Source organism: Vicugna pacos, chromosome 14, assembly GCF_048564905.1.
Source record: "Vicugna pacos chromosome 14, VicPac4, whole genome shotgun sequence".
NCBI lineage: Eukaryota > Metazoa > Chordata > Mammalia > Artiodactyla > Camelidae > Vicugna > Vicugna pacos.
The window spans coordinates 69851340-69875942 of NC_133000.1; the positions used below are offsets into that span (position 1 = coordinate 69851340).

At 47.8% G+C, this 24603-nt stretch overlaps 1 protein-coding gene across 2 annotated transcripts in view; it reads right to left on the reverse strand.

Moving 5' to 3' along the window:
- The window catches only part of NALF1 (NALCN channel auxiliary factor 1), a 544809-nt gene that overhangs the window by 17071 nt on the left and 503135 nt on the right, over positions 1-24603 (reverse strand). For both annotated transcript variants that reach the window (XM_072976526.1, XM_072976525.1), the window contains exon 2: positions 11443-11614. In XM_072976526.1, the coding sequence (XP_072832627.1) occupies positions 11443-11614 (172 nt within the window). The remainder of the gene's footprint in view (positions 1-11442; positions 11615-24603) is intronic.

Genomic DNA, 24603 nt, shown 5'->3' on the forward strand with positions numbered 1-24603 from the left:
GAACGCATACAAAGCTATCCCAGCGTCTGTGTGCACGTCTGTGTTGCACAGACACACGGTAATGGCTTCAAGGCACGTGAACACCTCACAAACAGACACGGACTTCAAAAACGTGCTTTCTTTTCAATGAGTTAGGGGAAATTATTTTCCTAATTTGATCACCAGTTTATGAAACATTAAATGTGAAAGCTGTGACTTTCATCAAAATGTTTTTACTCAAAACAAATGCCAAAATTTTAGTTGGTAGTACTCCGACTCCAATGAACAGCAGATACTCTGGAATCATTAATAAACGAGATAAGGAAATTAGTCTCAATATTTAAGTGTCAATAAAAAAAGTTAACGAACAGGATGTTAACTGGAATGATTAAGCATCTTTACTTGTCAAAGCTGAATTATCTTCAACAGGTTTAACATCTGAAGTAGGACATTCAAATGAAAATGGGGAAACGTAAGAGAATTTTCAAAAGGGGTTACAAAAACATGGGAAGCGGTGACACTGAGGCAGGCAGGCAGGCCTTTGGGGGCCGATCTGCAGGTCCATTTGCAGAGGAAACGGCTCATTAGAATGCATTCTTCGTTCAAAATAGTGCTGCGTTCTGGAGTCACACGTAGTTTCCACTGAGTGAGATTCTGGCGGGCCGTCTGACAGGGGGACGCACCCGGCAGCGGCATATGAACGGTTCCGGTTCGCGCCGCCCAGCGGCACCTTGGATCAGTTCTCTGTGTTGCTTCCCGGCTGTTCCCGCCGACAGCGCTGGTTTACACCAGACGCTAGAGACCCAGGACCTTCAAGTGTTAACACCGTGCAGAGAAACCTGCCAGTGACTGCCAACGAGCCAGAGAAGGGATTTAAAGCGAGAGACACAGTCCCTGGGAATGATCCTTTTTGGGGGTTAGTCAGGGCGGGGTAATTTAGCATCCAGTCATGACTCTTACTTGGGAGACACCGAATATCTGTTCTTTTATAATAACAAAAGCACAGATTCTTTCCATTTTTGATATCACCTGATTTTCTGCCGACTACACACATATATAAAGACACACAGAGTAAACTGAGAAAATATGAAACTGAGAAGATATGAAGAATAATAAAAACGAGGTTTTGAAGTGTGTATCTCTCCAAGGCAATGCAGGATAAACTGATGTGCTGGGCAGTTGGGCTCCTCGGGCCCCTCCGCCTGATACATCAAACCTTCTGCTCCGTGTAAGTTAAACAGCCCCCTTAACAATGCTGTTTCCTATAAGAAACAATGATGCAGGGAAAGGAAAGTGTGCAGGGGGTGAAGACGAAAGGAAGGAAGAAAGAAGGAAGGAGGGAAGGAGGGAAGAAAGAAAGATAAAGGAATAGAGATAAAAAAAGATTATGTATTAAATTAATAAGAGGCAATACAAAAGAAATAAAAAGACCAATGTAAAAGAGTTCAAATAGTAGTATTTTAGTGAGCTGAAAAAAGTAAGGACATGTACGATTTTACTTAAAACCTCAAGAAGCCCTCGTCATAATGCCCCGTGCTCACACAGGAGTGAGAAATGAGAAGCAGAGCGCACTGGCGGTGAGAATCTATGCTGTTAAAAACTTTCTGAGTTTTTGGCAATAAATATCAAGCGCCTACAGCTTTTGCACGCCCTTTTACCTGTTAAGTCCAAGTCAGTGAGTTTCAGGAACTGAATCAGAAGTCTACAGAAATAAGTGTACTGATGTTTTCTTAGTAGCATTTTTTAACATAGAAAAATTTTCAAATTTATTTCATTTAAAAAAATGAAAATGGAGAAGAATCCCTGGTTAGTAAAACACTCCCTTATACTCACATCCAGAGGCGTTATGGTGATGAGTGAATAGTTCCCTCCCCCTTCTCTAATATTTTAATACTTTACATGCAATGTCGCCAATCTAATTAATTCAATTCGTCTACTTCTGCTGTGTTTTCAGGTTATAAAAAACTGTGTGTTTCTCAGGTTATGAAACCACTTCTATTAGTCCTCTTTCTAGCACCAGCATCTCGCACAATGCCTGGTACGTCAGGGATGCAGGCGGCAAAGTGATGGAGCCCAAAAGACGTCCGCATCCCAATCCCCAGAATTGGCGAGTATCTTGCAACGTGGCAAAAAGGAATTCAGGACGCAGACGGCATGAAGGCTGCTAATCAGCTGACCTTGGAATCGGTAGTTCATCCAAGTGAGAATAATCTAATCACACGAGCTCTTACACAGAGAGAGGGGCTGAATGCAGTGGGTAAGAGAGACGTGGCGTGAAGAACTTGCTTCTGCATTGCTGCCTTTGAACCTGAGCACGAGAACCACAGCCAAGGAATGTGTGTCGGGGGAGCTTCCAGAAGCTGGAACGCTCCATGGCGGATGGCCAGCAGGGAAGCAGGGACCTCGGTCCTGCAGCGGCAGGAAACTGAATTCTGCCAGCAGCCTGACCGACTGGGAGCCAGACCTTCTCCGACAGCCCCCAGAGAAAGCCATGATTTCAGCCTGGTGAGATCTGGGTCCAGCTTCTGACCTCCAGAACCACGAGGGAATACGTTTGTGTTGTTCTGAGCCACCAAGTTTTTGGCAATTTGTTAAGGCAGCAATAAAAAACAAAAAATGGATGCAATGAGCCTTGTGCAAATGTTTGCTGAATGAGTGAAAATGCAAGAGAAAATATTTAGAGGGAAAGGACACAGAGCAGAATCCTCAGGAGATAAAACGTGGAGGAGAAAATGTGACGTCACCCACATCCAAGACGTTTACCCTTAGACGTTCCTCCCCAGCACAGCAGGCATTTTACAATCCAAGTAGGAACAGTTTACGACTCTCTGGAGTCAAAAAGGAAGAGAAAAGTACAGTGAACCACGCTAGACAGGGAGTCAGGTGCCTTGGCTTCTACTGATGACTTTATTATGAACTTGGGGAAAAGATTTAATTTCTCTATTCTTCAGTTTTCTTTTCTGCTGGATTTAATTGTTGAGCTATCATGTTGGACAAATAGGACTCGGGAAAGCCCCTGGCTGCTTTTTCACGCATGCAGACCTTTCTAGGTGATCACCGTATTCGTTAACAGTCCAGACCTCAATCCTCCAAACTGTGCAGACTCAAGCACCCCCGAGCCAATGTGGAACCCGCCCTCGAGAGCTGGACAACAGCTCACATCCTTTCAGCGACAGAACTCCCTGACTTTCCACGTGGAGTTTCCCTAATGACACTTCCACATTTGCCTCTTTTGTGCCAATTGATGAAGTTCATGATTTTTAATAGATTCCATGTTTTTCCCAATGCTTTTCCTGATGCTTCATGCTTTAAAATTTTATCTCTGTGGCAAGAATAATAGTAATGAACAGAGATATAAACCATTCTTTTTGTGAGGATTAAGATTTGGAATGTGAAAGCTAGCCACAAATTTCATAAAACTGTTATATAAAGTTATTAGCCTGTATTTCCTTCCAACACCACAAGAGTGGGTGAGGACAAACACACCGCCAAAAGGAAGACAATTTATCTCGAGACAGAAAGAGCTTTGGCTAGATTTCACTCCCCTATAGGATTTACTTTTTTAAGATCTGTTTTAGGTTTATAGCAACGCTGAGCAGAAAGTACAGAAAGTGGCTAGATTTTCCAAAATAAAAATTCACTAACTGCAGTTTCCTAAGATGAAAAGTTTTCAGATTCATGTTTAAAAATCTTCTAATTATTAAGCCAGGAATGTGCGCACACAGCACACACAGCAGCTCTGCAAACTGGACGTGGTGCTAAATTCCTGCAAAAGAGCTTCATGAAATTTATGAAAATAATTTGATTTTACAATTAAAAACGATCTTTAATGGTGAGTACTTGCCTCTTTGCCATGACTCTCTCTGCATAATTACTACCCTCTAAAGCCTCTTGGCTGAGCTCTTTCTTTGCCTTTATAATTCCTTTTTATTGCTTTCTCTCCTCTAATCCTCTAGAACTTTTGAAGTAGGCAAAATCTGTCTTCCTAGAAGGGTGAGACATTATTCTGTTCTTGAACAAACAACACGGGCTGTTATCTGTTCTCTTACACAGTTGCCAGGTGCTCCTCAGAGCTGCCCTAACCAAGTGTCACCAACGGGGTGGCTGCGACACTGGAAATGCACGCCTTACTGCGTTGGTCTGAGACCACAGTGCTGGCAGGGGGCCAGGGGACGGAGTTTGGCCTGTGTCTCTCTCTACAGTGTGTTTCCTCTGTGCATGTTTGTGGGTCCAAATGTCCCCTTTCTGCAAACCTGCTGTGAGATGAAGTGACAGGTTTCGCTCTGACTTCCAGCATCTCCAAATGTGGCCGTATTTGGAGACGGGGCTTTGAAAGAGGTGATTAAATTAAAGTGAGGTCTTTAGAGTGGGCCCTAATTCAACGTGATCTTATGAAAAGAGGAAATTTGGGCACACAGGAAGACCCCTGGGGTGCACCCAGGAAGGGAAGGCCACGTGAAAACATAGCCAGAAAGTGGTCCATGGAGAGAGGCCTCCAGAGAAACGAGACTCACCAGCACCTTGACCTTGGTCTTCTGGCCTTCAAAACCGTGGGACAGCAGATTTCTGCTGTTTAAACCACCCGCCTGCGGTGTCTTGTTACGGCAGCCTCGCAAATTAACACATCCACTGGTGGTGATGGATTAGGGCCCACCCTGAGGACTTCCTTTCAACTTGATTGCCTCCACAAAGACCCTGCTTTCCTGTAAGATCACTTTCTGAGACATGGGTGTTAGGACTTCAACATATGAATGGGGGAGGGGGACAACTGAACCATGTCACCAAGTTTGGGGGCCCATTTAAGATGTAAATTCCCTAAGGGAGCTGTCATCATTTATTAGGCTCTGTTTTAAAGTCCCAGGATCCCAGGAGGGTAAGCGCGGTGCGTGAGGTCTGAACGTTCAACGTGAGTCTTTATGTTGCCTGTGACAGAAGTGTGGACTGTGAGGCACAGACGGCTTTCAAAGGAAATGATGATATTCTTTTTGACTCTGATGGGGGGAACATTTTGTTATAGTGCACCTACCAGTCAGCCCCCTTTCTGGAATCATCATAATGTTGCTGGCAGACAGGAGACACCTGCTGGCCCTGCAGGGGGTCACCTACCACCACCACCCCCGCCCTCCTGGGGCTCCTCCCCACCTTGGACGGCCTCTTCTTCCTCACAACAGGGACCACCACAGATTCCTCTGAGTTGTTCCTCATCAATGAATTCATTTGCTATTTGTTTACTGAGCACAAACTGTGTCAAACACCTTTACAGATGCTGGGGTTACAGCCATAAACAACAAACACATTTGGATAAACCTCTCAAAGCACAAAGAGGATGCTGCAGAGTGTGAAAATTATTGCCAAAGAAAATGTTAAAAATCATTTTGAACAATGATGGCATCATGGGTATAAAAACAGAGCTGCTAAATTTTACTGATCTGAAGAAAATTTCCCATTAAGTATCAAGAGTAAACACGATGATCTGACACTGCAGAAATTACGACAAGCAATAACCATCTCACCCGGTTGTGTCAAGTCAAACAACCAAAAGGACAAGATTTCAGAATCGAGAAACATTGGTCCATTTGCCTTTTTAAAATCTATGGAACACGTTATTTCCTCATGGGACTCAAACACACCGGACAGAGGCAGAAGGTCCCTTACATTCACAATGCTCCAGGCAAACGTCTCAGGGACCTTGCGTCCTTTCTTTTCCCTTCACACTCAAGTACTTGTAGCTGTGCACGCGCGCGGTCTGAGAAACTCGCCAACCCATCTGACCGGGGGCGCAGCCTTCCGAGCGCAAGGCTTTGCCGAGAAGGGTGCCGGGCAGCTCTCTCCTTCGCTGAAAGGCAGGAACTTCGCCTCGTGTTCGTTTGTAATGTGAAATCAGGCTTGTTTATTGAACTGTTGGAAACGGCGCTGCACAGGCCACAAGCTGTGTGTCCATCTTCTGTTTCCCCTGCGGAGGGACCTTCTCCAGCTGGACGGCAGAAAGGACGCTTTTGCTTACAGGCTGATTTCAGGACGGACCGACTGGCCGTTTCCACTGGGGGAGTGACCCCGTCACTGGCCTAATAGCCGGGAAATAGAGATCGCTTCTCATTTCTGCAGGAACAGGCTAGCGGAGGGGTCGGCTCTGCTTAATCCTACATAGAAGCAGAATCAGACTAGGTGACGTGTGTGATTCAGGCTTGTTCTAAAAGTGACAGAAGCTACAGTCACGTGAGACAATCACAGGGTCCAAAGCGGTTCGGTGCCCAGAGCAGCTGCAAGGAGGGGACGCGTGCTTCACAGAGGTGCGTCACTGCAGACAGAGTGACCAACGCCTCCACTGAATACGATCGCACCTGTTCTGCCCAAAGGTCTCCTTCCTAGATCGAAGTTCCAGAGTTAAAACTCTTCCTTTGTTTTACTGCTTTGACTGCGACCGTGTCGGTCGCAAGCACTTCTGAGTCTCATCAGTCAGGAGGGCTTCCGGGGAACCTGCAGGACGGGGTACATCCCACCGTCCCCCTAGCTCTGGAGAAGCTCTCTAAAATTTTAGTTTAACATCTGTCTGACCGGGGAGGACGACATTCGACTCCGGATCACCCACGCCGCCCGGCCTGGGCCCCGCCCTCCCCGGAGCGGGCCCTGCGCGTTCGCGCCGCCCGGCTGCGTCCTCCACGAGCCGGCGCGCGGGGGAGGCCCGGCTGCGTCCGCCGCTTGTGAGACGAGGAAACGGAGACCCAGTGAGCGTGACTTTCCAAAATTCACAGCTACTGGCAGAATGCACACATCCTAACTTCGACTCCAGGCTCTTCCCTGCGTTGGTCCCTTGCTCAGGGCAAACTTGAACTGCAGGGAAAGCACACGGAGGGGGAAGCCAGGGAAGACGGTCTTAAATACGAGGACCTGAACTCGGATCTACATATATGAATTTAATAAGCCTCAAAAAGCGCAGTGTTTTAGTGGAAGACGCCGTCCCAAACACGTGATGTTACTATAGTTCACTTAAGTTTTAAAACATAACTTATTTTCATATTTTTTATTTTACTCTGATCATAGTCTTCCCTCCCATTTCTCTTTGGGCCTAAGTTTTTTATCTTCATTGAAAGACTTTGTATGGATTCATAAGGTGCTATAACTGAAGTGGTATTTCTTTTCTTTTTTTTGGCGGAGAGAGGTAATTAGGTTTTTTTTTTTTTTTTTTAGTGGAAGTACTGGGGATTGAACCCAGGACCTCATGCATGCTAACTGCTCTACCACTGAGCTCTACCCTCCCCCCTGAAGTGGTATTTCATTACTCTTCTTTCAGAAAAAACAAAACAAAACAAAACAAAAACCTTGAAAAGAATGGAAAATTATTTTTTCTTCTAAGAAAATATTTTTTCTTTTTAGAAAAGAATGAAACATATCCACACACTGGAGAAAGTAGAGTAATTAGAAATACCATAGATGTCCAAATTAAAATCTATGGGCAGCAGAATTTTCTAGTAAAATACTCCATTAGTGAGAAAATCTGTTATCTTTCTAAAAATCTTTATCAACGCCCCAGTCCTCTCAGAACACGACTAGGGTAATGTTTTTTCACTGTTGTGAACTCTTTCATGTGAATGACATGAAACATCTTTAAAAATTCCTTTCTGATTTGATCAATATGCATATCAAAGCATTTTCTCCCATCCTCGCCTGCAGGCAGTAATCCGCTTTGGGCCCCCTGCGGTGGCACAGCCGCGCCACCAGGGGGCGCCGTCCTCCACCACATCCTCACCAGGCCTGTCACCATCACCAGCATCAGCCCACGGTGTTTTCCCGAGAGGCGGAAACATAACCTTATCCTTGTCACAGCTGAAAAATGAAAGGCGGAATTTACACAGAATTCTCAAAATATGTTTTATCTCCATTGTCAGTAATCCCCAGCAGATCGACTCTTACTTTTTTCTTTCTTTCAGTAACTTGTCTATGAAAAATACAGCAGCAAACCCTGTCGAGTCTCTCTCATCCATCAATCAAGTGGCAGTTTTCATAATGCTTGTTACCACGGCGCCCGCAGCCTGCGGGACCGGCTCCTTCGGTTTTGTTAATGTTGGTTCACCATCCCAGGTAAGCAATCAAGGGTTTCTCTAGGGGTTTCGAGAAGAAGGCGAGGGAGTGTGCGGGGGGCGGGGAGGGGTAATTACCACAAAGACGGGTTGACAGAGGAGAATAACTCCACCCCGTCACTTTGAAGATGAAGAAACAGCCTCTAAACCAGCAGCCTAGGATGTGAACCCAGCTTGAGGACGGACCCACCTTGAAAAGTTTTAACTCAATAAAGCCTGACATCCCATGACAGCCTCACCCCGCCAGCATCTCCGAATTTCTCCCTAATTAACTTCTCAAACACTCCTTCGGTAATGTGTCAGTTCTATTCTCTAATAGAAAAACCAAGGGCGATCCAGGGCGACGTGTCTCTCCTCCATCTCTTAAGACGGAGGCAGAACTTGACACACAGCGAGGCGCTTCCTTCCTCTAGTTCTGTGGTTAGAACACTTGGTCTTGGAGCTGCTGTAACAGCCTCAGTCGAAGCCAACGTGCAGCAACGGACATCACGCTCAGATATATCGTTCTTTCAGATGAGCTACTGGCTTGTTGAGGACCGCAGTGGTAGACAATAAAAAAAAAATAGGCATTTAAAATATTCCCACACAGGGTAAGTAATGTAAGCATCCTGAAGAAATGACGCACTACAAGTTGAATCTAATAACTGTTTTCAACATTTTAAATAACTCTTGATTTAAATAAACTTTGTGTGTTCTGAACCTTCTAATTGATTCACTGATTCCAAGGGGCCAAGACGCACTTTTTCTGGTGGATGACAGGAGTTTCAAGCATCGGTACGTGTCTAATAAAAGCCTACGTGACAGGAGGAATTGGGGGTCCTGTAATTCCAGTCTCTGAAAGACTGGACACAGAGGACTCTAGAAAAAAAGCTGACCTTACACCGTTACAGGGAGAAGCACCTGGAACAAAACTGACCCTCACTTGGGCGGCATCTGGAAGACGGAGTTCTGTAGTCCTGTGCTCAGAGTCCTTCTCCGAGACTGACTCTTAGAGGGGCCCCTCCCCTTCTGGAAGCTGTGAACTGGGTGTATCTCCCTTAGTAGGGAGACAACTAGAATTAAATAGGTTGAATTTGAAAGAAACGCCATCTATCCCTTCCCCTCTTGATGATAAATAATTATATTTTTCAGCCTATAGAATGGGAATAAGCCATTTATTAATTTTTTTTAAAGAGAAGAATTACTGGAGGCAAGCTTAAGACCAGCCCACTTGGTAAATTCCTTTTAAGATGCTTTTAGAATTTATTCTGCACATTTTGGAGAAGTAATAAAAAGAACAGACACCCAACTGACAGTGGGGAACAGAGGAGTCAGATTAACAAACATGCAGCCGTGAGACTCCAAGGAAGCTTCTAACCTTCCCCCTGGACCTGACAGGTGACAGATCGCTCTTTTCCTGTCTGTTTTCCTCAGTGATGTAGTGATGGCTATGAAAACTCCGACTTAAAAACACTCAAAGACAATTAAAACTGTAAGAAGGACTTTGTGCACCTGCTGTGCAGAAAGAGACAAAATCCCAGGTCTCACTTCTTCCACAGCCATGAAAGTGTACAGAGAAGGGGACAGACATCCAGACCTGAATTTCAGATTTGCACAAACAGATAAGGGCCCAAGAAGCAGGGAAAGATGGAGATGAATGCCTCACCCTTTGTCTGAGGTTGTTTTCTGCTCTGAGAACCTGGCGGGGGAGTGGGGCCGCTGAACTTCTCCAGGAACAAAGCTACAGGCATGTGAATGAACAAAAATACAGCCTCTCCAGAAAATTCCACAAGTTTCTCCAAAGTCCTGGAACCATGGGCATCTCATTGCCCCCAAAGTCAAGAGTCAAAGGTCTTTTCTCGATGACCTTTTATTGAAAGTTTTATGTGAAAGACAAATAAATGAATAGCCTCTGGTTGGTGAATTTTGGCTCAGAGTCAAAGGAAGAAGATGTTAATAAATTCCTTCCTCCCTTCCTTCCTTCCTTCCTTCCTTCCTTCCTTCCTTCCTTCCTTCCTTCCTTCCTTCCTTCCTTCTTTCCTTCCTTCCTTCCTTTCTCTCGGTCTCTGTTTCTTTTGCTCGCCCTTTGTCCTCCGGGTAGAGAGGAACTGTATGAAAAATGACCTCAGCACAACCCAAAGCATAACAAAAAGAACTGGCCAGTCCCTTTGCCTGCCTCAGATCACTTCCTCTTGGACGACGGCCGGTGCCTAAGGAACGTGTCGTGGGCTCCTCCCCTGTCTGTGGCCCTCCCGGCGGATGGGCAAGGGGGAACCACTATCACGAACTGCCTCAGGGGAAGCTGGTGGCTCGGAGAGGAGGCATGAGAGAAGCAGGATGAAAGCCGTGTCTGTCAGCCTCCATCTGGATGCTCCTCCCGTGTGGCTAGGCCACCAGGAAGCACTCGTCCGGGGTCAAGGCAGGCTCCAAGGGGAGATCCTTGCTGGACTGTCCCTGGAGAGGCCATCACTTAGAACAGTATGGCCAATGGGCAGGCCTGGAAATAAGTGAGCTAGAAAGAATCTGATAAATTCTCATGTTGGACACCTCGATGTGTCACTCTGCTTAGAAGGGTTTCACAAAGTCTAGTGTAAGGAGAGGGTTTTCATGTTCCTTCTCACTTATGAGTGTCTTGTCCTTAAAGCCTGAAAACTAAACATGCCATAACTCAGGCCGTCTGGTCACCAGGACATCACGTAGTCCTTTCTCACTGAGAGAACCCAGACCCACAGCTCCGGTGACCACATCATGACGGCCAAGGGGACGGTCCTCCCAGGCCCGCTCACCATTCATTTTCAAAGCAGTCTGCTCTTACCCCTCACATCTTATTCTATGTCTAAGTGGTGTCATGCTTGTAAACATCCAGAAATCAAATGTTGACATTTTGCCCCGTCTGAGTCATTTGCTGAAGGAAGTGAACATCGTTAATTGGAAATATAAGATTACATTGCATTGGCCCGTAACATGCGGCTCTAATGCATGAACAACTTAGATGGACACTTCTCAGAAGATGGACTTGGGACATAAGCTTGTGACCGATCTGAAGAAGAGACACAATTTTACTGTTCTTACCGCGTCATCTGTTCTTAGGCCAACACAAAGATGAGGCAGGTAGAACCCGACCAACTCTAAGCGGATCGAAGCAAATCTGATTGCTGAAATCTTGTCCTCGGAATTAGCCTTTTACAAAGTTAACAATCGTGATCACACGTACACAACACGCAACGTGGCATTTCCACATCAGTCTCAGGGGCCTTTCAGGACAGCTGTGGAGGGCAGCGTGGAAAACCCCTAACCGCATCTTCAGGGCTACATGAGTGGAGGGAACCAACCCAGCAGACAAGCAGGCCGCAGGAGAGCAAGCCCCCCGTGAGCGGCTGGGGGCCAAAGCCGCCCTGCACTGTACCTGTACAGATGAAACTGGACAGTCCCCCGTAGATCACTTCATCATTGTCGGGCAGTATGAACGGACACCTTGTCTGAACCTCCAAACAGTATTGCTTGCAAGGAATTGTCTTTCTGCAGTTAAGCTGGGCGACTTCAAAGTACTGGGAACACAGCCAGGCTTTGTAGACAATCTGAAAAAGAGAAGAATCAAAAATAGGGCGAGATGACAACAGTTCTGGCTAGTAAAGGACAGGCTGTACTGTGAGAAGCCCGCTGCGGCTTCAAGTGGCTCCTAAGAAAACTCGCCGGCCCTTGCAGAAAGCATAGTCACCCAACGCCAGCGGCAAGTGATGGCTTTGCACTGGAGTCAAACGTTTCTGGATTGAGCCCTTGTGAGAAGGCAAAAGGTAATATGGTTTGATTGGATGTAACTCACGTGGAAAACAGTGGAGTTATGCAAGAGCTGGAGTTTTCGGGACCCAGTGATGTACAAGGAAGGAAGTAACGGTGTGGATACCCTGTGGTTATTTACTGCAGGGTGCGGGGGAGCCGGGCAGACCACCAGCTGTTCTCCCCGGGGGCACTAGATGGCGCTGAGTCCCCTACGAAGACGCCCCAGCAGGCGGTGCGGACAGGCTGCTGGTTGGAGCTTTAACTCCAGGGCACCGAATGCGTAAGGTGGGCATTAAATTGATGACTCACATCAGATGCATGAAATGTCTCATCGTCCGAAAGCCCAGAGACACCCAACCCACACTCTGTAAGTCTTGTATTTGTCAGGAGCACGAGGAAGGAAACCTCGTCAGAGCCACAACTGGGACCTGGGGTCTACATGAGTATTTGTTATGTGTTTGTTTAATTTAATAAAATGTAAAAGGATGGTGATTTCAGCTGTCTCTTTGTGTTTGATAGGTATTTAGGAAAATAAATGTTGAAAAAAATACCCTTTTTCTACAATAAGGGAACAAACTGAGCCTAAGTCCGAATAACCCAGTGACAAAGTTTCCCCCATCGGCTGTCCATGCCGCTGTGACTTAGGTGTCCCCAGGCCCATGGCTCCGCGGTCTCCTGATCGCCTGTTTCTAGGGTTAATACTCCTCAGGGAAGACTTTGTCGCCTACATCCTACTTGGAAAAGTGAACGGTTTCCAGTTACACGTACACAGAGAGATCACAAACACCTGACAGTAGCCCCAAGAGCAACGGCGAGCATTCAGCCACGCCACGCTCCGTGCTGAGCAAGTTACAAGCATTTGCTTCCCACGTGATTCTCTGCACACACACAGATGGTAAGTAGTGGTCACGCTTTGCACACGGATAATCATCACTAATGGAAGTAACTGGACAATCCATGTTCTGCAGGAGTCCGAATTCTGCATGCATCATAATTATGTTTAATCTGAAAACTGTTTTCAAAAGAACTGAAGAAACCACAAGAGAGATGTCGGATTCATCTGTGATCAGCACTGCATTGCACGTACCTGGTCAATGGACCCATTTGGTAGAAGAAAGTTTGCATTGACTTTTTATTAATAACTATTCATTTAATCAAAGTGAAGATTGATTCTTCAATCAAGGTGCCTCAGTCTGGGTAAAATGGGATACAGGTGAAATTCAGATATAATTTTAGATAGCTAAACGTAATTTTACCTGCTGTCGTCAATGGTTCATAATCACCATATGACCGGACAGGAAAATATCCAAATAATTAGTATTCTTATAGGTCTTTTGAATAGGTCTTAACATAAAAATGTACATTAGAATTGCACTAGAAATAACAGTACAATAGCTGAGGAAACACTGAAGACTTCTTAAATTTCAACCGGAAACGGCGTGGGGCATGTGGATGGAGACGTGGTGGTTGGGGTGGCGGGGCCTCCACTCTGTCAGAAAGAGGCTGAAAGCAGGAGCTGCAGAGAAAGAGAACAGCAGCGGGTTCCCAGCTGTGCTTCGGGGAGCTGAGGACGCTTTTCAAAATACCACTGGTATTTGTGCAGCACGCCATAACGTGTAATGGGATGCATGACACTTAGGATGTAAACAGAGCTATAATGTAAGAGTAGTCAGTGTCTACTTTGTGGTTCCTGCTTTAGACTTCCTTTTTTTTGGTACTAGAGGAAGTTGAGTATATTTATATATACAGTTCTAACAACAATAAAATTCTCTTTTAAGGAAAAAATCTCATTCTGCTTATTTCTGGGATTCAAAAGACTCCAGGTATCTCTTTGCCCTCAGGGAGTACCCGTGGGTAAGTCCAGAAATCACAGGTATTTTTATGGGTCAAACTGTGTTCTTTCACCTCACAACTTATTTTGGTACAATGATTCAAATTAAAATGGTTTTGAAGAGCAAGTCGCGTGCTGGACCTATAAACTCGATCCTAGGAAACACGCTCCTCTCCCACAGACAATGGGACGCCACGTACGGAAGCCTCCTGGGGTCCAAACACATCTGTCTTCTTTCCAAGCAGACTCCTTAGCATCGCCCAGTTGAAATGGGTCCACTTTTATTCTGCTCCCTAAATGCTTTTTCATCTATACTTCCTTTGCAGGTTTTTTGACTTAAAAAACTAGTAAGTCATCCAAGCCGTTTTTATAAACATCAGGCAGTGGTTATGAAGAAAAGCGGCCGTGATTTGCAGAGCCACCAGCCGAATCCTGGACCTTCCGCGGGGCCACAGCCAGCTGCCCCAGCGGCCTCCGCTGTATCATTCATTCTTAGGACTTCAGTCCTAGACTTTTGAAATGCAATGGAAGATCCCTTATTTGAGTCTTCAACATTTTCTACAGTTTAGTTCTAGGAATGCACAAAGCCAGAAAGCAGGGTGAGCAGAAGAAGAAAGGGTGAAGTCCTGACTGTTGTCATCAGTATCTGAAGAAGCCACACTGGGCTGATGTCAATAGCTTTTCTTAATGTGAAACCAGAGGGTACAGACCAGAGAGAACACAGACAGGTAAGCTGTCCTGGTGTGAAGAGGTGCTTTTGTCCCAGATGAGATGCAAATAAATGCACCAGGCTGCCTTGCGAGGTACTGAGCTCCCCGTAACGGGAAAAATTCCGATAGAGGCCAGGTAACTCTTGCCAATACAGCGAGAGAAGGACCCTTGTGCAAGGAAAGTGCTCTTAGATCCTTCCCAGTGCTGCCATTTTACAATTTTCGAGGGAAAGGGGTTGAGAAATTTCAAGGTTTTGGCACAAACCCAAAGAGACAAGATGATTAAGTTTTTAAAGTCCTAAAGGATTTTCAAATAGAAGTACGTGATGAAAAATGAATACACCTGTCTTCTCCCCATAAGAACTCCGTCTGTAAGGAAAGTCAGAAATCTCTGTTAACAGCGACTTCACTTCTCCTGTGGAGAGAAACATCGCGTCGTCCCTTTTCTCAGTGTCCCTGAACAGTAGACATGATTCTCGATGCTAAACAGTGGCGTTGGACAGGAACAAATGCACGTTTCAGGCCTCTGCAGACACATGGATAGCTAAGCTTCGTGGACCCCACCTCTGCCGGAGTCTGTGCCTCTCTGGGGAAGCAGCTTGTTTTCCAGGTAACTACGCCCATGGAGGACACCTCACCCCCTCTCCTGCCCCTTGGGAAGGACGGCTGACTGAACAACCGCGTTGCCGGACAGTGGCCCAGAGTAGAGTCAACAGGAAATACTCTCATGTTACAGGGTAGAAAAGGAAGAGTAGATGATGAAAATTGACCTAAATAAGAGTGATGTTTTTACTGAATAGTTGGATAACAATCTTCTCTTTCTCTCTTTTTAACATTTTTTTTATTTTTTATTTTTTTAATTGAGTTATAGTCATTTTACAATGTTGTGTCAAATTCCAGTGTAGAGCACAATTTTTCGGTTATACGTGAACATACATATATTCATTGTCACATTTTTTTCTGCTGTGAGCTACCACAAGGTCTTGTATCTATTTCCCTGTGCTGTACAGCATAATCTTGTTTATCTATTCTATATATGGCTGTCAGTATCTACAAATTTTGAATTCCCAGTCTGCCCCTTCCCACCCACCGCCCCCTTGGCAACCACAAGTTTGTATTCTATGTTTATGAGCTTGTTTCTATTTAGTATTTATGTTCTTTTTTTTTTTTTATTCCCTCCCAAAGCATTTTTTCCTTTGTTATTTTTCCCCATGAAACCTTTGAGATGTGTTTGGGAACTATTTCACAGACGAAGAAACTGAGTGACAGAGAGATGGGAGGAGCCAATGAGTGAAACCCCGGCTGGCCCTTTTCGCTGGGCTCTGCGTAGCCGGGACTCTTCTGAGCCTAAATGGAAAGTGATGGCAACACACGACGTCTGGGTCCTGAGTCCTGGCGGGGGTGGAGGGGGGGCAGCATTTCAGAAGAAAGGTCCCCCAGGTCGTCCCGCTGAGCCTCGGGTCATAAAGTGGGAGCTGGGGCCGAGCAAGTTCACAGTCGCCCGCAATCCTAAGCCCCTGCCTCCCTGGACGTGGCTTTAATGACGCAGCACCCCCTTCGGACGGCGTCACCTGAACAGTGCTCACTCCCAGCCCACCGTCCCTCCAAACTTGCCCTTGCAATCACGCGCAGGGGGCCGGGCTGGGCGCCCCCGCCCCGGGGCTGACTTCTGGCTCCCCTCTGCACAGCGTCACCCCGTAAACCCCCTCGGTTACACAGGCCTGTTTGGAGATGGGAGCTAGGGGAGCACGGGGTGAGGAGGGCGATGCCGGGGAGCTGTGGGCTGCTCGGCTCACTTCCAGACTTTTGATGAAGACTGTTTTTTTTTCAAAAAATAATCCTCAGTTTTTAGGGAAGTTCTGGCTGTAATGGCACAATCATGGCTGGAAGTTGACGGGCTGAGGGAGGGCTCTCTGTCCCCGGCGGTGGGAGGTGAGGCTGCGCTGTGGGGCTCTGGAAAGGGAGGCTTTATGTGGGCGGAAGGATGAGCCTGAAACAGTCCCCTCTGTGTTCTTTACAAGTTCTGCCCGGTACCCCGGATAACCGTCATTTTCAGGCTTGCCCTTACAAATGAGGTCAGCACGCCCCGGGCCAGGTCCTCGTGGCCTCTGCTGGGTGTGCGCGTTCCGCGTGGCCATGGCTCAGTTCATGAAAATGCCTAAAATTAATGTTTTTCCTGTAGAGGCTCAGAGTCTCATCTCTTTTAAATACACTTGCCTCCCTTCCCCCAAATCTGTGTCTACGTTTTAGAGCCAGGGAGGCGATTTATGTTGTAAATATTTGTTAGCTATTTGGAAAAAAAAAAAGGGTTACAATTTTTTATCATTAAGCAAAATGTCAGAAATTGCAAATGGCTGTCATCGTAGTAGAAGGCTGCGGTCCTCGTCCCCAAGTGTCACTGCGGGGTGTACCTCCGTGGCGTGGGTGACGCGTTCCAGGGGATCTTACTCTGTCAGCTCTGGTGCGTTACGGCCCGCATTCCAAGCGCGAGTGGGGCTGAAATAATCGGTTATGTAAGCAGTCGTCTGCTATGGTAACTGCCTCGGGCTGCTGCACTCTGATGCATAACGCATGTTGTTACAATTACGCGTTGGGGAGGAGGTCAAAATAAAAGTTCACATTCATATATCTGAACGTCTTCTTTCTTCTATATCTGTGTCAGTGTCTGGTTAAAGCAGGTTGTATTCAGAAATCAGAAATACTGATGAAACAAGAAAAAGAAATCCCTGCCTAAGGATGAAGCAAGTCATCTGAGGAGGAACAGTCAGAGATGGATGGGGTCAGGAGACAGGCCCCTTGATCTGCCAGAGACTGAGAATGTCAGCACGCCTCGTCCTGCAGGGCTGCGTCCCGGCTCCGCTTCCTGAATCACACGCAAATGCCTTCCTGTTTTCTCTTGGTGACCCACTTTTTGGATCCTCTTATGAACACTTGGTCTGTTCCCCTGAGCTTCAGAATTTCCCTAGCTTCCTGGCGCTGCCCTACATTTTCAAGTCCACCCAACCCAGTCTCCCCACCACACCAGAACTCTCGTCCATCTGGAGAGGGAATCGGTCTGAAAAAGGCAGGACCAGCCCGTCGCGTCTGCTAGTCAGGTGCAGTACCTGGAGGCCCACAGACACGGACGTGATGGCAAAGACGCCAGAAAGCAAATCAGCTCTGCCAGCGACCTTGAAGAGGGGTCGCTCTCACCCAGCGATGAGCTGCGAGGGGCGCGCAACAGGGGAAAGCAGAGAAGAGTCTGTCTGTGTGTCTCCAGCACCGCCCAGGGGACACAAAGCCAGCTCCGTGTCTCCTTTCCCGCATTCCTCAGGAATACACGTCTTGCACCGTCTGAGTCAATGACGTCCTGGGTTCACCTTCTTTCCTCCCCTCATCTCACTATGGCTTGGCGTTAACCCAAACCACTGCACAGAAACTGTTCTTTCCAAGTGACCTGGCCTCTGGGATGTTAAAATTGGCTGCTTTTTTATTTGACCTCCTGGCAGCAGTGAGCAAGACTGATTCATCTCCGTCTTGAGATGCCCGTCCCGCTGATTATGAGACTCCCTCTACCCCGGGCTTCCTCTTGGCCCGCCCCCCACTCCTGCATTGGTCGTTCTGCTGTAACTGTTGCTGGTCTCCTCTGCCACACCTGCCCGCGAATGCTGATCTCCCCAAGGCGTCTGTCCTCAACTGCTGTCACGCAGTGTTTCGGGGTAAGCGCTCACTGTGGTTTGGTTGTGGTCCTGAAGACAGGGAAGCCTAATTCCAGTGCAGCCCCCTTTCCCTCTCTCATCTCATCTGTGTTCTGTGTGTCTCTGTCTCAAAGTTCTTCAGCATCTCAGTCTCTTCAAGTCTACCGTCTACTCTTCTGGGAGAGGCAAGATGTGGAAGTCGCCCCCGGCCTCCGTCTGCTCTCTCCCGCAGCCTCTTCATCACCGAGCCCTAGGGCCCGTCTCCTAAGTGTCAGGACTCCGGGTCTCCTGGTTTCTGTCGATTCTACCCGTTCCCATCCTCACCCAGCGGCCGCACCCCGTAGCCTCGGTCAGGAGCGCCTCCGCCGCGCCGGCCTCCGCCCTGCGCTCAGAGCGACCTTCCTGAAATGGACTCGGTTATCGCACCGCCCACCTCCCGCCACCCGGGGCCGCCCCTCCGCGCGCCGGGAGGAGTTCCGGCTCCTCAGCCGGCTCAGAGCTCCGCGGCCTTGCCTGCCGAGCTCGCGCCTCCTGGCCCCCCAGCTCTCATCCTCGCTCTGCCCCCGCGGAGGGTGACAGGCAGGTCACCACATGTGCCTCGGCCCCGCAGCCCTGCCGCCTTGCCCTCCCCCCGCCTCGCCCACACATCCCTCCGCTGCTCGAGTCCACCACCCTGTGTGACCTCCCCTGTGAACCTTCCTGACACGCGTCTGAAGCCTCTGAAATGTTCTCCTGTGGACCGACGCTGCCTGCCACGCACCTTGTTCCTCTGGCTCCTTCCCAGGCTCCCGTAAAGGGGCCTGTGCACTTCTGTATTCCTGGTGCCCTGGGGGGGCCTGGGAGAAACTGCCCTTCCCTGGAATTCTCACCAGAACTTCACAGCACGGCCCTCAGGCGTGCACAGCCTGCCCTTGTGGTTTGGCTGGTGTGAGCCCGCCTGGCTCCGAGATCCTGCCAAGGGCGGACTCACACCAGGAACCCGGATGTGCTCCCAAGGTGTTAAACCCTGTATCCTTTTGAGATAAGCAGCAAACCCCTACTGGAGGACAAATAAATCCTACAGAGATGCACTATTGAAAGCCGCTTTGTGAATTGAACCGCCCTTTCCAGGCAGACACTGTGGTTTAGGTGCAGAGACAGGGCGTGGGGTTGCTGTCAGCAGAGGAAGGTTTCTGCCCAAAGAGGAGGCACGATGTGACTCGGTGCGCAGGACCCGTGGGAGGCCAGGAGCTCCAGAGCGCGGAGTTTCCTCCAAACTTGCTGGAAACGGACAAGCTGCTTTGGGTGGGATGATGGCAAAACGCGTCTGGAGGACAGGTAACCCTAGCTCGTTCCTTTCCAACAAAGTTACTGTGCCCCGAAGTGAACGTTAGTAACGACAGAAAGAGGTGCGGTAGAAGCGCGCTCCGTGGGCAGGCGGGCGGGCGGGCGCTGTGCACGCGGGCGTTGGCGGGGGACGTTCAGGAGGGACGCGGGGCCGTCGGCGGCGACCGAGGGCCCAGGAACGATTAGGGAAAACGCGGGATCGTGGAGTTGCTCAACTATCTCACCAGCGCCCTCCTCCTTCTCTGGCCAGAAGCACCAACAGAGGATTTAACATCTATATCGGAACGGCTGGGATCTGCCAAAGTACAGGCGTGGCTTCCCCTGTCCTTATGGATAAACCCAACGCTGCGGCTGTGTCTGAGGTGATGGACTCCTTGAATAAAGGCACCAGATGGTGTATGCAGCAGAAAGAAGCCCTAAAAACCCGGGGTCTGCAGAGGAAGTTTTAGGAGATGATGGACATGGAATAACTTTGGGAAAATTCATGTGTGAAGTGAGCAAGAGGACTCAGGAAATACGGCCAGCACTTAAGTTACATTGCAAGCCCGAGATAATAAGTGATTCTGTTTTAAAAAAAAATACAAAGGAAGGAAATTCTTTCTTGAAACTACTTCTGCGTGTCGGCCATGGGTGGGCAAAACCGCTGTTTTCTCAGCAGCCTTTTCTAGAGGCAGAAAGGGACAGGGTAAGTGACAGCTTCTTTTGTGGACTGTCAGCCAACCAATACCTTGAAGATGCAACTGTCCTACATGGCACGTGGTCGTCTAAATGCACTGTATTCAATGTGGTTTGTGTTAACCGTCATCCAGGTGCCGGTGATTCTCCTGGAATTTATCGCTTTAAAAAGACAGCAAACTCTAACAGAAATTCAGTTTGGAGTGCCACACCTTTAGCAGGTCGAGAATGTCGAAAGGGGTTTAGAAAGTGGGGGACTGACCTTTGAAAGAAAGAGATACAAGTGAGTCTGTAGGTAAATCTGGAGCGAGTCTTAAGCATCTCAGGGGAAAATGCATTTCTCCGGGAAAGGGGAGCAGGACTGTGGTGGACTTTCCTTATTCTGCAGGACGCACAGAGGAATTCATGGAGCAGTTGACAGTGAGTGAATGAATGAGTGTTACAATCCAGAATGTAGAGTGCATTTAGAAAATGCCAATACATTCAGTAGAACTGTAATAAGTAATCAGTGCATTCATTAAAAATGTGGATGTATTCATTTTTTTCATAAAACTAAATAGAATAGGACTTCCTGGAACTCCCTCACTTAATAGAAACACACAATAAAGATATGAAGAAAGTCAGTGCATAGCTTTGTCACAGAACCTAAAGTCAAATACAAAAAACTTGTAATAATAAAGTAAAATTAGTTAACTAACAATCTGATCATTTTATACACAATTACAAGTTTACATGGCCTTCTACTGTACAGAACTGGGGTATGAGACGCTTTGTGGATCTAAATTTTCTACTTTGCAACATTATCAGGACATTCCTGTATTGACAATACAGGATGACAACCCCACATTACAGCATCCGAGGCGTAACAGTTGTCAGTTAAACAATACTCACCTGTCTTTGCTCAAAGACAAGCAGTCCCTCTGTTGGGTGGGCTCTATGTTCCTTATTTTTCCTACAGATGTGACTGATTCTGCCGTCCCCAAGCCCACGCCCAGCCATCCTCAGAGTTTCCTGCTTTATCCTAACGTGTCCTGTCTGTGAGGAGCAGGGACAGGAGAGGTGACGGCTCCTCACGTGGACTCCCAGCACCGTGGGGACGCAGCTGTGTCCTGGTCCCTAGAAACATGCTATTTAGTTAAACTGGGTCTTTAGATAAATAGGATCACTGCCAGACAAGTGCCAGTGATCCTTTTAGAACGGAGAGCTTTAAAAAGCCACAGAGCAAACCCTTCAAACTTCTCATTAGCATAGAGTTGTAGCTGTTATCATGACACAGAAGCCACTAACGGGTATCCCCCGACCTTGGCTTCAAAGGTATCGTTCAATCTATCTGTTAATCCAAAATGGCTTGTTGAGAGTGGGCCGTGGGCCTGGCAGTTGGGAAGTCCTCCCAGGAGCAGGCGTGGAGGGCAGGGTAAAGATTTCATTATAACGCATCTTCCCTGCTCCCAAGAATAGCGTCTGCAAATAAAAGGAGCCAAGATGAGGCCTGCCGTGCAGCAAGTTACCAGCAGGGGGCTCTGGCTTGGAGACTGCAGAGATCAGTGAGGACCGCAGGTGCAAGGGGTGGTTCTGGAGGACAGGAGGGGACGTCAGGACAGGGAGTGATCCGCACGTCAGAGAGGGGACCGGAGTGCGGGGTCGAGGGCCTGTGACACGGGAAAGAAAAGAAGGACGGGAAGGGACAGTGGGAGACAGCACGGGAGGAAGCAGGCGATGAAATAGTTACTGTCCAGGCACCGCTTGGAGACACTGCGGGTTCGGTTCCAGATCAGCCCCAGGAAAGTGAGTCTCGTAATGCAGTGAGTTGCGTGAAATGTGCGGTTTCGCAGCTCACATGGAGTCGTGTTTATATTACACTGCAGTCTGTACGTGTGCGGTACCGTTGTGCCAAATAATAACGCACACACCTTAAAGAAAAATATTCTATTGCTGAAAAGTGCTGCCCGTCGTCTGGCCCTTCAGCCTCTCCCGGTGGGGGACTCGTCCCCGTGGTGGCGGCTGCTGACTGAGTGGGGCGGTGGGTGCTGAAGGCTGGGGCGGCCGTGGCAACCCCTTAATTGAGACAACGGTGCGTTTGCCGCGTTGACTGACGCTCCCTTTGGCGAACAGCTTCTCCACAGCGTGCGGTGCTGGCTGACAGCGTTCTGCACACGGTAGAGCTTTCTCAGAATTGGAGGCAGTCCTCTCAAACCCTGCCGCTGCTTTGTCGGCTGAGTTGACACGATGTTCTAAACCCTCTGCTGCCATTTCAACAGTCCTCACGGCGCCGTCCCCGGGAGTAGCTTCTAGCCCAGGAAGCCACTGTCTTTGCTCACCCACAGGAGGCAGCTCCTCCTCTCCAGTCTGATCCTGAGACGCCGCAGTTCAGTTCGTCTTCAGTCTCCACTTCTGGCTCTAGCTCTCTTGCCATTTACCCCACACAGATAGGTCCCTCCTTCTCTGAAGTCTTGAGCCCCTCAGAGTCACCCACGAGGGCTGGAATCCGCTTCCTGCAAACTCCTGCTCAAGCTGATGCTTTGATTGTGCCCCATGAATCACGGACGTTCTTAACGGCGTCTCTCGGGGTGAATTCTTCCCAGAAGGTTTTCATCCCCTTTGCCTGCGTCCGTCAGAGGACTCACTGTCTATGGCGGGCTGACAAAACGTGTTTCTTAAATAGTAAGATTTGAAAGTCAAAGTCTCTCCTCGATCCTGGGGCTGCAGAATGGGTGTAGCGTCAGCAGGCATGGGAGCAATGCTGACCTCATTGTCCATCTCCACTGGGGCGCTCGGGTGGCCAGGTGCACTGTCATGGAGCAGTCATATTTTGAAAGCAATCTTTTTTTTTCTGAGCAGTCAGTCCCAACAGTGGGCTTGAAATATTCAGCAAACCACGTTGTCCACATGTGTGCTGTCTGCAGGCTTTGCTGTTCCATTTATAGAGCACAGGCAGTGATTTAGCATAATTCTTAAGGATCCTTGGATGTTCAGAATGTAAATAACAACTGACTTCAATTTAGAGTCACCAGCTGCATTAGCTCCTAACAGGAGGGTCAGCCTGTCCTTTGAAGCCTTGAAGCCAGGCATTGACTTCTCCTCTCTGGCTATGAAAGTCCTAGATATCTCCTCCCTCTTATATAAGGCTGCTTCGTCTGCTTTGAAAATCTGTTGCTTAGTGTAACCAGCTCCATGGATGATCTGAGCTGCATCTTCTGGGGAACTCACTGCAGCTTCTGCGTCCGCACTTCCTGCTTCACCCGCACTTTGGTGTAATGGAGGTGGCGTCTTTCCTTAACTCTCGTGAAACAACCTCTGCTAGTTTCCAACTTTTCTTCTGCAGCTTCCTCCCCTCTCTCAGCCTCCACAGAAAGGAAGAGAGTTAGTCAGACCCCGCTCTGGATGAGGCTTTGGCTTGAGGGAATTTTGTGATAGTTTGAGCTTCTGTCCAGACCACTAACTAAAACTCTCTCCATCTCAGCAATGTGGCTGTTTCACTTTCTTACCATTAGTGTGTTCACGGGAGGAGCACTTTTAATTTCCCTCAAGAACTTTTCCTTTGCCGTCACAACTTGGCTGTCTGGTGCAGGAGACTAGCTTCCTGCCTGTCTCAGCTCTCACCTGCCTCCCTCGCTGAGCTCAGTCACCTCTAGCTTTTGACTTACAGTGAGAGCTGTGTGACTCCTCCTTTCACCTGAGCACTTAGAAGCCATCGCAGGATTATCAGGTGGCCTGATTTCAGGATTGTTGTGTCTCAGGGAAGAGGGAGGCCCCAGGAGAGGAAGAGAGATGGGAATGGCCAGGGGTGGCGCAGTCACAGGGCACACAACATCTATCAGTTAACTCTGCCGTCTTACATGGGCACAGTTTGCGGGTCCCCAAAACAATTATGACAATAACATCAAAGATCACTGATCACCGATCACCATAACAAATACAATAATAATGAAAAGGTTTGCAATACTGTGAAAATTACCAAAATGTGATATAGAGACAAGAAAGGAGCCAATGCTGTTAGAAAAAAATTGTTTCAATAGACTTGATGGACGCAGAGTTGCCATAAAGTTTCAATTTGTTAAAAAAAAAAAACTCACACACAATAAAATGAAAGGCAATAAAACAGACACGCCTGATCTCAGCTATGTGACCAGGTGACTTCAGCGCATTGTCTACAGGAGGTGAGTGTGATTACTCCAATTTTACCAAGATGAAAACTAAGATTTGGAGAATTTCAGCAATTTGGCCAGAGTCCCACAGCAGAATACAGTAAAGTCAGACTGAGGTTTTAGGTCGTTTTACCCCGCACTCCTTCCCTGAACAAAATGTGTTTTTTTATTGTACCCCACAGACTGCAGATGTAAATAAAAACTAACTTCTGATCATTTGCGTTGCTCCTGGGTTGCAAGAAACATCTCTTCTGGGGGTAAGTTTTGAAGATTGAAACATTTTTCAACACTTTATATTTCGTTTTATCTCAATGAGATATTTCAGTAACCACTACGCATTTTAGTCTACAGAGAAAGATTTTAAATACAGCAAAAAATCACAGTGTTTGTGGTCTTAAGGCAAGCTTGGAACTCCAGGCGCTG